The following is a 13,518-nucleotide window of genomic DNA, read 5'->3' as shown; positions in this document are numbered from 1 at the left end:
CTAACATGCACTGTCGTGCTGTTTCTTGCGGACGTGATGGTATGGGAACAGTGTGTACCCGGAAAGTTCTCCGTGCTTTGACACATAGCTTATGCTTTGCGAGTATAGCTTGAAGTTACCGCAATAGACGTCAGTCTCTTAAAGATTCATAATTTCTCTTTTTATTTTATGTTTTTTTTTACATTTGGCATTCTCCAGTGAGCTAACTGATGTCGGACTTACTATTGCGTTGGTGTGTGGATCAGCTAAACCGAAATTTTGGTTTGGACGCTTGTGATGACATAGTGCAGTGAGTAAATAACAGTTCTCCAGTTATACACTATTTCAAAACCATCACTTCAGAACTTATTTATAATAGCGAGGTCGAGGTTTCGAAAGTGTTATACTATAGGAGATGTTATAGATGTCGTCAGTAGCTGTATAGACTTGTATAACTTTTCATAACTTAATGTAACTCTGTATAAAGCAGTGAATAGCCAGGCGTGAGTTCTGTCGACAGAATTCTTCAACTTGTTGTTTCATTAAAAGATTTGGAATAAATAAACGTTTCTAGTCTTGTAAGCGTTCTTAACGTATTTTAGATAATCAACTAGAAGTCTGAAAATATTGCTTCTTTCTTAGATCTTGCCTCAGTTGAGGGTTATCTGAATAATCAGCGAACAGGCTTGAGGGATTGATTTCCTGATCTTTGCATTTCTTTTACATTGTGGAGTATGTGCTTCTAGAATGTGCAACTTTTCATATAACGCCTGTGGTATGAGTTAAATTATTAATGACAGAATGAAGGTGTCTAAAAAAATGAACACTAGCGATATGAATCGAGGTTATAAATACCGTCCAATAATATATATTGTTAATTTTATTTTCTATGTCAAACGTTAGATTCAGAAATTAGGCACAGTTCTTGGGTTATCAATCATGGTTTATGTCTTCGACAGGTATATACTTTCCATAGAGAATGCAGAGGAGATCAGAGAGTACGTAGGAGATCTTCTCCAAGGGACAGAAGGAAAGAAGCAGCAGTTTATGGATGAACTCCTGGACAGATGGCACAGGTCTCGGCAGCCTGCCTCAGAAAGCATTCAGCTCTACCTCAAAAAGGAGACTGTGGCAGGTAGGACCTTCAGATTAGGAACCAGAAATTAATAGGGTGTGGGAGATGGGAGTAATACTTGAGTTTCTCACTTGGTCAATAGATCCTGTGATAAATGTTGTACAAGACAGAAATCCACATTAATAATAATAATAATTAATTAATTATAGCTTACGCTTATGTAGCGCTTTTCTGGACACTCCACTCAAAACGCTGTGCAGGTAATGGGGTTCCCCTCCACCACCACCAGTGTGCAGCCCCACCTGGATGATGTGATGGCAGCCATAGTGCGCCAGTACGCTTCCCACACACCAGCTCTCAGTGAAGAGGAGAGCAGAGTGATGAAGCCAATTCATAGATGGGGATTATTAGGAGGCCATGATTGGTAAGGGCCAATGGGAAATTTGGCCAGGACGCCGGGGTTATACCCCTACTCTTTTCGAGAAATGCCCTGGGATTTTTACTGACCACAGAGAGTCAGGCCCTCGGTTTTACATCTCATTGTCATAACATTAGGAGTTTTCTTTGAAATATGTATGTGTTTGTTTCTATGTAATATAATGCCTCTTAGTTAATCAAAGTAATGATTATCTGGGCTCCCGATGCTGTAGATTCAAGAAGTGAGCAAAGATTGATTGATCCCAAGCCTTGAATTTAACCAGTTTGTAGTCCTCCAAGGGCAACATCAAGCAGGTTTCACGGTGAGGGAATGTCACAGGAACTGTCCATGAAAGAGAAGTAACACCAAGAAAAGAAACCTCTCGAAATAATTTGCGCAGAGGTGGCAGTATGGAATGAGCATTTCTCTTTCCTTCTCCAGATGTTCCGGAGGTATTAAAGGGAATGGATTCCCTGAAGAAATCCAAGCGCAAAGGGCGGAACAAGCAGGAAGTGCCGACTGTCCCTGAGCAGGAGCCTGCGCCGGAGGAAGTGAAGACGCCTATAGACTTGCTGAAGGTGAGTGGAGTGGATGAAATAAGCCACCACCGTATCCATGAGTGTGTTAGTGTATCAGAAGCGCTCTTCAGGTGGTCATGGGAGAGCAGCAATGTGGTCTAAGTGACTTGTGGATAAGCTGCTGGTCTGGGTTCATTCTTGATGGATTTTGTCTATTCTGTTTAAAGGCGCAGGAAAGCAAAAGCTCTACCACTGTGAAAAAGAAGAAGTTTGTGAACCTGTATGCCCAGGAGGGCCAGGACAGGCTGGCAGTCCTGCTGCCTGGGCGCCACCCCTGCGAGTGCCTGGCACAGAAACACAGGCTCATCAATAACTGTCTGACCTGTGGGCGCATCGTTTGCGAGCAGGAGAACTCCGGTCCCTGCCTCTTCTGTGGCAGCCTCGTGAGTCCAAGTTTGTCACTGACCTTATTGTCTAAGGTTTTACCAATACAGTTCTTAGTGGAGGGCCAGGTAATGTGAAGCCCTAGTTGTCCTATTTCATATCTTCGCAATTAGACTGCATCGGCTGTGCATATAATATTACACCAGCACATTGTGTATGCTAGGTAACCCAAGATATTACTGACTTAAACTCTTGCAAGTGTATGGAAATATTATTATTTTTTAATGAAAGTACTTTAAATCATGCGATCATTCCTCATAGACACTTAGCTTTGGTCCTTTTTGGGAAAATTGAATCTGAATCCTAAAACAAACCCTAAAAGTGCCATATTAGCTAATGATAGCAAAGTGTACAGAAGAGGTGGTGCTCATGGTAGTGTGCTTATTATTCCTGTCCTCTATTTTTTTGTTTTCCATGAGGGAAATTTAAAATCTGTGTTGCGGGACAGCTCTTTTGGAAAGGGGCAGTACAGGTTTGACTACCGAGAACAGGCTTGTGTGTGTGAAGGACAGAAATGCCTTGCCTTTAATGCGTAACCGTTCTGTTTTGGGAAGGTCTGCACAAAAGAAGAGCAGGAGATCATCCAGCGAGACTCCAACAAAAGCCAGAAACTTCTGAAGAAACTCATGGGAGGTGAGCTGATCAGCAGAGATCATGTTGTACTGATGTTTTCTTGTCATAATTGGGCCTGAGACACAACCTCACAAGTTTTTAACAAAGCGTTGCATTCTTATTTCACATATCGGAGTTGACTTCATTAGTTTCTGTGGGTTTGGCAGGAGGAGACAGAGCCAGTCAGGCCTACGGCACAGAGAGAGAATTTCTGCCCCACCAGGAGGCCAGGACGAAGTCTGGCCTGGAGAAAGCCCTCCAGCACAAGGAGAAGCTCCTGGAATACGACAGGAACAGGTATTTTCAGTCACATAGAGTAACACACTGTCCACCTCAGGCTTTGCATTTTGTGTGTTACACTCAGCTTTTCCCCTTCATTGTTTAAGTGAAAGTATACTGTATATCTGTATATCTAGCAAAAATACCTGTTTTTAGAACTCGGTAGCTTTTCTTTGTCCTAGAATATTAAATGGAGTTTTTAATGAAAGTTCGGGAGGAATGAAAGCAGCCGAGCTCATTCGACACAGCTGCCGCAATTCCCACTAATCCTGACGTAAGCAACCGGTCTCCATATATATCAAATGTCACCCTCTCCTCTTCCTCGTTCGTTTTCTGCATCCCTCCTCCACCCCCTCTCCACCTTTGCAGCTACCCCATTGGTCGCATGGGGGTCCTATCCTCCCCGTCCAACGGCCGGGAGGTCGGCCCTCAGCCAAGCGGGTTACGCCAAATCTCCACATCTCAATAAATGATTCTAAATTCTCCCAAGCTTTCGGCTGCCATCATTCCTCGTGAACAATAGTAAGGTTGCAGAGCTTTAAAGTCAGATATAGTCTGCACAATTACTGACGTGTGAAATTCCACAGTGAATTAGAGTCCTAAAGAAACCAGTCTGAGCAGCAGCCAAGTAATGAACACATCACCTACTGGCTAATTTAATTTGAAATATTCCAAAGTTAGATAATGGGAATCTGCAGTGATCTGGGTCGAATCTCTGTTTGAATTTGTTTTTTTCATATACAGTATTCTATGTAGGTACTCTATATATGTTTTACTTGTGTAATGTGTTGGTTTTTTTCTTCTCCAATGCAGGAGTGGGTTGCTGTGGTAGGCAGGGATGGGGAGAGGGGTTAGTGGGGTTCGTTTTGTTTTGTTCTCATTTTTTATTACAGTTTTTTGATTGGCGAAAAGGATTGGTGGAAATAAATAGAGCCATTTATGAAATAATATTCCCAAGTCACAAAGAGATCGAAAGACAAAGCTCCACAGCCTGTGTGGAACAAGGCTGCCGCTGTGAGAGCTGGCTGTGGCTGACTTCCTGTTTGTCCCCAAGCGTGTGCCGGACGCAGGTGATCGACGACGAGTCGGACTACTTCGCCACCGACTCGAACCAGTGGCTGCCCAAGGCGGAGCGGGAGGCGCTGCGGCGGCGCGAGGAGGATCTGAGGGAGCTGCGTCACGCCGCGCGCCGCGGCAGGAAGGTCACGCTGGACTTCGCGGGGAGACAAGTGCTGGAGGAGGGAGAGGGCTTGAGCCACTACTACAGCAAGTGAGGAGGGGCAGGGGCAGGGAGAGCAGGGGCCCCCGTGATCTTCCGCTGGGGGCAGGGAGAGCAGGGGCCCCCGTGATCTTCCGCTGGGGGCAGGGAGAGCAGGGGCCCCCGGGACTCTTCCGCTGGGGGCAGGGAGAGCAGGGGCCCCCGGGACTCTTCCGCTGGGGGCAGGGAGAGCAGGGGCCCCCGTGATCTTCCGCTGGGGGCAGGGAGAGCAGGGGCCCCCGTGATCTTCCGCTGGGGGCAGCGAGAGCAGGGGCCCCCGGGACTCTTCCGCTGGGGGCAGGGAGAGCAGGGGCCCCCGTGATCTTCCGCTGGGGGCAGGGAGAGCAGGGGCCCCCGTGATCTTCCGCTGGGGGCAGCGAGAGCAGGGGCCCCCGTGATCTTCCGCTGGGGGCAGCGAGAGCAGGGGCCCCCGTGATCTTCCGTTGGGGGCAGGGAGAGCAGGGGCCCCCGGGACTCTTCCGCTGGGGGCAGCGAGAGCAGGGGCCCCCGGGACTCTTCCGCTGGGGGCAGGGAGAGCAGGGGCCCCCGGGACTCTTCCGCTGGGGGCAGGGAGAGCAGGGGCCCCCGTGATCTTCCGCTGGGGTCAGGGAGAGCAGGGGCCCCCGTGATCTTCCGCTGGGGGCAGGGAGAGCAGGGGCCCCCGTGATCTTCCGCTGGGGGCAGCGAGAGCAGGGGCCCCCGGGACTCTTCCGCTGGGGGCAGGGAGAGCAGGGGCCCCCGTGATCTTCCGCTGGGGGCAGGGAGAGCAGGGGCCCCCGTGATCTTCCGCTGGGGGCAGCGAGAGCAGGGGCCCCCGTGATCTTCCGCTGGGGGCAGGGAGAGCAGGGGCCCCCGGGACTCTTCCGCTGGGGGCAGCGAGAGCAGGGGCCCCCGGGACTCTTCCGCTGGGGGCAGGGAGAGCAGGGGCCCCCGGGACTCTTCCGCTGGGGGCAGGGAGAGCAGGGGCCCCCGTGATCTTCCGCTGGGGGCAGTGAGAGCAGGGGCAGTACATGAGAGTTCCTCAAGTACATACTGTCTATGGAAGTATACTTGCTTGTTTAAACCAGGTGGTTGTACATTCTGCTTCTATGATGAAAATAAATTAAAAAAAGTTAAAATAAGTAAATATGGTAATCTAGTCATCCTACTTTTTAATTTTCTAAATTACTAAAAATACATGTGGAATCTGTGCCACCAGAAGATCTGTAATTGCCACGATGCGTAGGCACAGTGCTTTTCTTCAGTGTCGTTCCGTGATAATACTAAAACAAGGGAGGATGATGGAGGAGAAGTCTGTAATTAGATCAGCTGGTCAATGTGAAGAATAGTAGTTTTAGCTGGAAGAAGTATGACAGGATTTGACCAGGCTGGAGGTGTTGGAAGAGTGCAAGAAAGATGAATTACAATTGAGTCATTTAAAGATTAAGGAAAGGGGGGTTGTGCTACTTTTGCTATTTGTTTTCACATTGTGCGTTGCTGCTTTGTTCTGGACTGGCGCAGTTTTTACGATATTTCTCTCTCCCAGGTTAGATGAGACTGTTCAGGCCATCAGCACAGGGTCTCTGGCACGAACTCCCACACAGCCTGAGCAAGGGACTCGACAGCACTTGGGAGAGCTTGTGAACCCCAATATCATGCAGGCCGCACCAGTGGTGAGTGGAAATACAGTACACGCAATGCGAGGATAACAACGATCACACATGCATGAGAAGCAAGTAACCCTTGATGCTTTACTTTTTAAACTAGCCTTTTTCGGTTATTTATCTCATTCTACACTGACATGGCTGTCCGAGGTCATGTGTAAGTTGGTGCTGTTATGGGTATTGTCTGCTAAGGCAGAAGGATTTTTGTGTTTTGTGAAAATCTGAGTTAAGAAAGCCTTGTTGTTTTCTGGCCTAGCACAGGTGAAGCAGGGTGATGTCTTAGTAAGTGTGAACTCCTGTTGTATCAGTCAGGCTACAGGAGTCATGCGAAAACACAAGGCTTAGATTCCCAATGGTAGATGGTTATGAGCTATAACTCAACTGAAGTACTAGCTGACTTGTGATGTGTATGTGGTGCTGTGTAGCCTATGATGCAGCAGTGTGTCTTGTCATCGCTGTCACAGTGGGTGGAGGTGGGCAGCTCAGAGGTCCAGAGGAAGGCCCGGGACAAGGCCGGCGTGACCGAGCCGGATTTGGGACGCAGCCGGCTGCGAATTCAAGACCGGGAGCTGCAGGAGATTGCAGATGGAGGCTGGTGTCTCAGCATGCACCAGCCCTGGGCCTCTTTGCTCATTAGGGGCATCAAGAGGTATTTGTCTGTCTTTCTCTCTGTTGGCACAGCGTCATCAGGGGCCTAATGATGGAGTGATGGAGCAGGGGCCTTTTGTTTTATGTTCATGGCATTAAAAGAACCCATGTCTTCTATGACAAGGTTTCATGGGTACTTTCTGGGTATTTTGTAGTATTTAATATCTCTAATGTTGCCGTTTTGTTTAACATAAGACATAGACAACCCATATTCTTTATTCAGCTTTTTTCTTCTGTTTTTATTTGGAAACCAAATCCCCTGTTCTCTGCTTTATATAAGAACTGGAAATTGAAACAAACAGACTGATGTTCACTTAGGTCATTTAAGGGATACAAAATAGATCTGTGACATTTAAAAATATGATTTTAATGTGTAGTGGTGTATTTGAGGTAAATCTATCAGTATTACTGGTAAAAAAAACAGGTAATGTCTGCTTGTTTATCAGACTCAGGAAAAAAAGTTCTGAAAAGTGGAAATTTTACATTCTTTTAGATTTCTATAGGTTGCATGATCTGTGGGCTTGTTATTAAATTCAGATTAGAGAGAAGATGTATAAGCACTCTGTGAACTCTATATTTTAATCTCTGCTGGGCTTTTGTATAATCTGTTCAGAAGCTGTTTGCATGAAAATGTGACCACCAGCCCACCACTGCAGTCTCTGAGATTCTCTGACTTGCTGCAGGGTGGAGGGCAGGACTTGGTACACTTCTCACAGAGGCCGCCTGTGGATCGCTGCTGCAGCCAAGAGGCCTACTCCCCAAGAGATAGCCCAGGTTGAAGCGAAGTATCGGAAACTCTACAAAACAGGTATACCTATAAAGGTTTCCTCGAGGCTGTGTACTGACAGTTTGGGGGAAGAGATAGTACAGTGATTATCGAAGGAAAAAGTAAGTAGTGAAGTATACATTTCAAGCAAGCTAAGGTGTTAATAGAAAGTTAATAAAGTAAATTATTGAGAAGGTGCAGGTTAATGTGTTAAACACAAGGCTCCTTGAGGGGAAGAGATAAGAGCTGGGAGCATAGCTGTTGGCTTGTCAGTGCTCACATTGACTTTTCTTGGCTTGCCCAGCATCTTAACCATTCAGTTTTTTTTCCAGCCCCCGACATTCCAAGAGAATATCCCACAGGATGTCTACTGGGGTGTGTGAACATGACTGACTGTCTCTCTCAGGAGCAGTACCAAAAACAGGTCAGTACAGCCTTTTCTTTAGTATTCAAAAACCTTATTTTGTTCCGTATATAGAGATGCAGACCTGCTGTTTTACAAAATCTGTGGAAGGAGCATTATTGTGCATTCAGACAGCAGAGCAGTTAAATAGGCCTGTCTGAATCTCTCTGTACTCTGACAAATTTTGTGAGAACCGGCCAAGCAGAAAACTTCCAAATGTAGATGTGTTTGTATGACTTTTCTTCTTGCTTTTTTATAAGGAGGAAAAAAATGTGTACCTCTTGTTTGAATGTACCGAATCAGGAAACAATCATTGCGAATGTACTGATATTTACCACTTGTACTTTTTTTTGTTTCTTTATAAACAAAAAGTTTCAGGTTTTCCTTTTACACCTATAGGAAAAAAAACATATGGAGATGCTTCTTTGTGTGTGGGCTAATTTTTCACTTCCAACAGTTATAACATACTACCAGCAGAGGGCGCAGTGTGTCAGTGTAAACCTCTGACGTCTAATGATGAACCTGGGACAGTGATTTGTAAGTTTGTTAACTCTTGCAGGGTCCAGTGTTTTGTCTTATTTCAAATGTAATAAATAACTTGTTGTGCATTACACTAGATAACACTAATCCATTCTGAAAGTTGTGGCAAGCGAGACTGTCGGTACTGTTCTTTCATTTGAAAAGAACGATGTACAAGGCTGGATGAAAGTGACTTTATCTCTTCCTTTCATGCAGTTAACATGTCTTTGTGACTCACTAGTTTGTAGTTACAGATCCTCCCATGCTGCAAAACCCATCTTTTTAAGCCGCTTTGAAGTTTATTTTTTCAGGAGTCCAGCTTTGTGGACAGTTCAATGGTCAGGTGGCATAAAAGACAGCCCTGTAAATTGCACTTTTGTTTCTCTCTCAGCAGAGATCAGTGAGGGCTTTTAAGTGGAAACAAGATGCTGGTTTTCTGAAAAACCACCTGTGCTTGTTGTTTGTAGTGCACTGCAGAGTGGTGCACACTGGAGAGTCTTCTGTTGCCTCCAGGATCGTTGCGTTTGGATCAGGGGAGATCAAACAGCATCGCAGCTTCAGAAGAAAAGCCTCGTTTGTGAATGGGAAAGATGGCTCACTTACTGTTAATGACGAGCATGTTCACTTGACTGGGGACGAGAAATCATTACTTCAGGTCACGGAGTGCTTGATTTTCCCATCCTTGTTACTTGAGAAAACTGGGGCTGACTGAGTCGACTTCATTCTTTACTGTGTGGTGTGTTTCCAAATATATCCACCCCACATCTCACTCCGACTTTAGATTGCATAGGAGGTCCTTTGCAAAACAGCATGTTCTTGTGTCAGCCTACACTGCACGCCCAATACAATAATGTTGTTCACCAATGTGTTAGTGAGGGCAGGGGACTGTAAGAAAAAAGCCGAGATAAGAGTATTCCTGGAGTGCTGATACCCCTTTTCTGTGACTGTCACTGAATAAGAATGAGTTGAGCTGTGCAGTCGCAGTAGCGGTGCCTGTTTCCCAGTTTTAAAAAAGGCCTTGTTGTATGTCAGCGGCTCTTTCATTGCACAATCCATCAGCAGTCTTGCAGTCCACCCCGAATGAAGATTTACTGCGCTGGCAGCAGCACAGTTAATTGCACACTGAACTCGGCAGCAGCCCTCTGCTCCAAGTTAACCTGCTCTGATCTAATGAACAGCAGCACAGCATGAGAACAGAGCTTGGAGGTAGAGTGGGGCTGGAGGAGGGAGGGGGGGGGGGTTTGCTTTTAGCGTTTTTAGATGCGACCGATTTCCCATCTGTTTGTGTCGACTTTAACAATCCCGGAGCACTTATTAAAGCGCACGGGGTTATTGATCCCAATACCCTTCCCAGATTAATGAGGAAGCTCCATTATCCGAGCTCCCCTGGCAATGAAGATGCAAGAGCTGGCTGCCAGCAGGGTCCCTGCGAAGCCATGTGACTTTGCCCATCAGGTGGGGCAGGACCAGTGGGCGCCCCGCCTGAGCTGGACTAGAGCGATCCAGGCAAGCCCAGCAGAATGTCTAACCATCAGCGAAGGCCAGCGTTGGATTCCAGATTCCAGTAGCTAATGCTTACAGAAGTAGACATGTCCCCAACCAAGGTCAGGCGCACATAAATGACAGGAAGAACATTTCTCGGACTTTGTTCATGTCGCAACCATCCATAAGCAGAGTGGCAAAACCAAATGAAGTAATTTTCTCAGCTAATAATCCAATAATAATGCCGATTAGTCTTCTATGTTATATAAGGTAATGGAAATAATTAGAAATATACATGAATAAACCACCTTATGCATGGCAATAGGATTATAGATTATAGTTACCATGGATTTAGAAAAGCTATGTCTTGCTTAACAGGCTCACTAGGTTGCTTTGAAAAAGCACCAGTAGTATTAGGTACAAATATGAGGTGGCATTTAGATTTAATGAAAAAACTAAAAAATCAACTGGATTGAGAGCTGGTTGGGAGAGGGAAAAGAAATAGTAAAGCGAGGGGGTGAAAGCTTATGTCCCTAGCGGAGCACCACAGAGATCTGTGTCAGGATTACTCCTCTTCCTAATTCTTAATAACTGTCTCTGTGTTGCTGTAGTTAGTAAACTAGTCAGGTTCACAGATGACAAAGTTAGAGGATTAGAAAACTATGCAGAAGTTTCAAACAACATTTTAAAAAGTGAGACTGGGCACATATCTGGCAGATGATATCCAATGTAAACAAGGGCCTGTCAACACTCTGAAGGTACATAGGATGGAAATGTGAATTTAAGTACATAAGAAGTTACAAGGCATTTGGCCCATGTGTTTTTATGCAAGAGCTCATCCCACTGTATCTTGAAGAAAGCCATTCTATAACTTGTCAACAAGAAGACTGGTCAACTTGGTGACCAAAATGGTAAAAATAAGTAGCTAAGTCTTTCTCATACATAACCTCCTCAAGCTCAAGTGTTTCCCATTTTCTATTTGTAGTTTTGTTTTCTACCACTGGATACCATTTCTGTAAGGCAATGGCTGGATAATATCCTAGCCAGTATTATCTAAATATGTTAGATGAACCACATTGCCTCTTTTTAATGTTCAGGATATCTTTATCTGGACACAGATAAATCCCAAATCATGAACAAAAGTTTATATGTGCTTTTCCGAAAGTAGCGCCTCGTGATCAAAGTAAATGGTTTGAGTGCTCTGGGTCTGTGGTTTGGGAGATCCGGACTGAGGAATATCTTTATTTGCTCAAGATTAGTGTAGATCAGAATCAGTGATGAGACTATATTAAACATATATTATATTTTGTATATTATAATCCCCAACCACAAGTGCCGCATATTAACTGGCAGTTCTGTACATCTGCCAGTCGACCCATTCTTGTCTAGCTTTAAGAAAGCTATTAATCCAAAGATCTAGTCATGACTAATAGCCCACTAAACCAGTGTCCCTTGTGTCAGACACACAGTGCTTGCTTGCACGCTGGAAAGAAGTGCATCTTGTCTTGATCCCCGAATTTGCGTTCATGTCATTTTTGTCGATTCTGGGACAGGGTTTGAAATCGGGCCTTATCCAAACAGGGTTTATAACATCTTTTTTTTTTGGGCGGGGGGGGGGGGGGAGCTGTGGAGGGGATTTTGGAGATATCAGTCATCTGCCCAACGTTGTTATCCTGACAGGGGCTGCAGATCTGTTGTCATTTGGTTAATCCTTCCCGTTCTCGCGCTCAGCTTGGATTTAGCAATATGCAGATGTCTCTGTCTGCAGCGCCATCTTGTCTGCCTGTTTCACCTTGACTTGGTATATGATATGGCTCCCACTAAAAAATACTCCTGCTCTCCGTGATTGTTTTGATTTTTAGTGTCACATTGTGCTTTTATAGTGTTGATAGGGGACTTAGTGAGGAGATTCGTCCTAATACCCTCAGTTTCATCTCGTCATATTTTTCCCCATTACTTGACGTTGTCTGTTTCTGATCAGTCGTAAGTGGACAGGTTTTGGCACACCAGTGCTTGTGTTTTTTCTCCTTGGCTGCATGCAGCTTGCTGTTCTAAAATGTTTGTCTTTAGAAAAAAATTCCAAGAATGGAACTTGCAAGAAGGGAACTGGGGCAAAAAAAATAATCCCTACAATGAATTTTTTGAAGGCTCGGTTCATACGAGCCAGTGCTGTTGCTCGCTAATGGGATTGACTAGTTGGTATTTTTGAGTTTCCTGGAGTAGTGTGATATTTATAAGCAGAAAAGCCTTTGTTTTAGATTCAGAGAAGCAGAGACTTAGAAAGATCTTGGATTCAGTCCAAAGACAGTATTTTTTTTCATGAGACTCCCCAAGCTCTTAATGTATACCCTCATTGATTATTCCGCCTTCCAACATTTCATGCCCAGCTTCAGAAATTGTTTTCCTGTTGGGGGTTCTCGGTATGGATGTCATTGTGGAGAATTAAATTTCTCGCAGAGCAGGCTCGGTTATTTGCTGTGTGATGCAGGGATGTGTCTCCCCCCCCCCCCATGTCTTTAGACTTTCTCCTTTTCTGTCTGCACAGCGCATTCTGCCATCGAAGACAGCATGTGATTCAGGAACAGTGTAGAATATAGCCAGAAGGGCCACTGCTCTCAATGGCAACCAGACTCCGCTATAGTGTCTAAATTGCATAAAATCAGGAACGATTATCAGTGGTGATTGTACTAGCTTGCTATAAATTCTATTACAATTAAAAACAGCATCTTTTATATCATCTTTTTAAACCATAAAAAGCATTTTTATTTATTGTGCACACACATAAAAGTGCTTTTTCAACCGGTGATTGATTGTAACTATATTTTGTGTCTTGCAGTGTCATTTTGTACTATATTGGAATTATCAGTAAAACCCAGTTCAAACAGGACACATTTACTCTACTTTTGTGTTTATATAAGAGCTATCTTTTTTTGTTCTTCTCTGTAAAAAAAATTGAGCCTGTGCTTCAGGTGCACAAAATTTGAATGCTTATATTTGTTTGCCAGCATGCTTGTAGTATTTAATGGTTACTTGTCCATCATGATTTACTGACATTAAATGTACTGTTCTAGTCATAAAATGCAGCTTTCTGGTGGAATTATATTGTTTCTGTGCAAGTGGAACTGTTCAAACCAGTCAGCTAGCCTTGTACTTTTGAACTCATGAAGTAATATTGTTAATATTGTTCCTTTATTTGCATGGCATGAGCTCACAGGAAGAAAGTATGCTAAAGGTGGCTTCCTCACAGCATTTTAAAAGAAGATTAGTTGCTGTTCTGTGGTTGGTTAGTTTTGTAAGTGTAGTGTATGTCCTTTTTAACATTGAAAAGGTGAGTGATTCCGTGTGATGCTGAGATATACAACCCCCTCTCCTTCCTTGTCTTTGCAATAGAAGTGTCTTATCAGTGTGGGTAATTGTAAACAACCTCAATCCTTGTACACAGATTCCTAAGTGTCTTAGAATGATTTACCTAAG

At 44.7% G+C, this 13,518-nt stretch overlaps 1 protein-coding gene across 2 annotated transcripts in view; it reads left to right on the top strand.

The window, feature by feature from the left end:
- Window positions 1-13,518, top strand: part of trip4 (thyroid hormone receptor interactor 4) — a 38,664-nt gene continuing 25,146 nt past the window's right edge. Inside the window, exons 1-11 of one of the 2 annotated variants that reach the window (XM_088920718.1) lie at window positions 1-39; window positions 939-1,114; window positions 1,914-2,050; window positions 2,218-2,433; window positions 2,989-3,067; window positions 3,214-3,343; window positions 4,380-4,595; window positions 6,109-6,235; window positions 6,691-6,875; window positions 7,558-7,682; window positions 7,973-8,064. In XM_088920718.1, the coding sequence (XP_088776844.1) occupies window positions 1,027-1,114; window positions 1,914-2,050; window positions 2,218-2,433; window positions 2,989-3,067; window positions 3,214-3,343; window positions 4,380-4,595; window positions 6,109-6,235; window positions 6,691-6,875; window positions 7,558-7,682; window positions 7,973-8,064 (1,395 nt within the window). In that variant the 5' untranslated portion in view covers window positions 1-39; window positions 939-1,026. Of the gene's footprint in view, window positions 290-938; window positions 1,115-1,913; window positions 2,051-2,217; window positions 2,434-2,988; window positions 3,068-3,213; window positions 3,344-4,379; window positions 4,596-6,108; window positions 6,236-6,690; window positions 6,876-7,557; window positions 7,683-7,972; window positions 8,065-13,518 lie in introns of both variants that reach the window. The other variant, XM_088920717.1, reaches the window with a different exon arrangement.

This window comes from Atractosteus spatula, chromosome 7 (genome assembly GCF_055471065.1).
Source record: "Atractosteus spatula isolate fAtrSpa1 chromosome 7, fAtrSpa1.hap1, whole genome shotgun sequence".
In the NCBI taxonomy this organism is placed as follows: Eukaryota; Metazoa; Chordata; class Actinopteri; order Semionotiformes; family Lepisosteidae; genus Atractosteus; species Atractosteus spatula.
The sequence above is the reverse complement of the archived record's forward strand: the minus strand, read 5'-3'. Positions and strand labels throughout refer to the sequence as shown.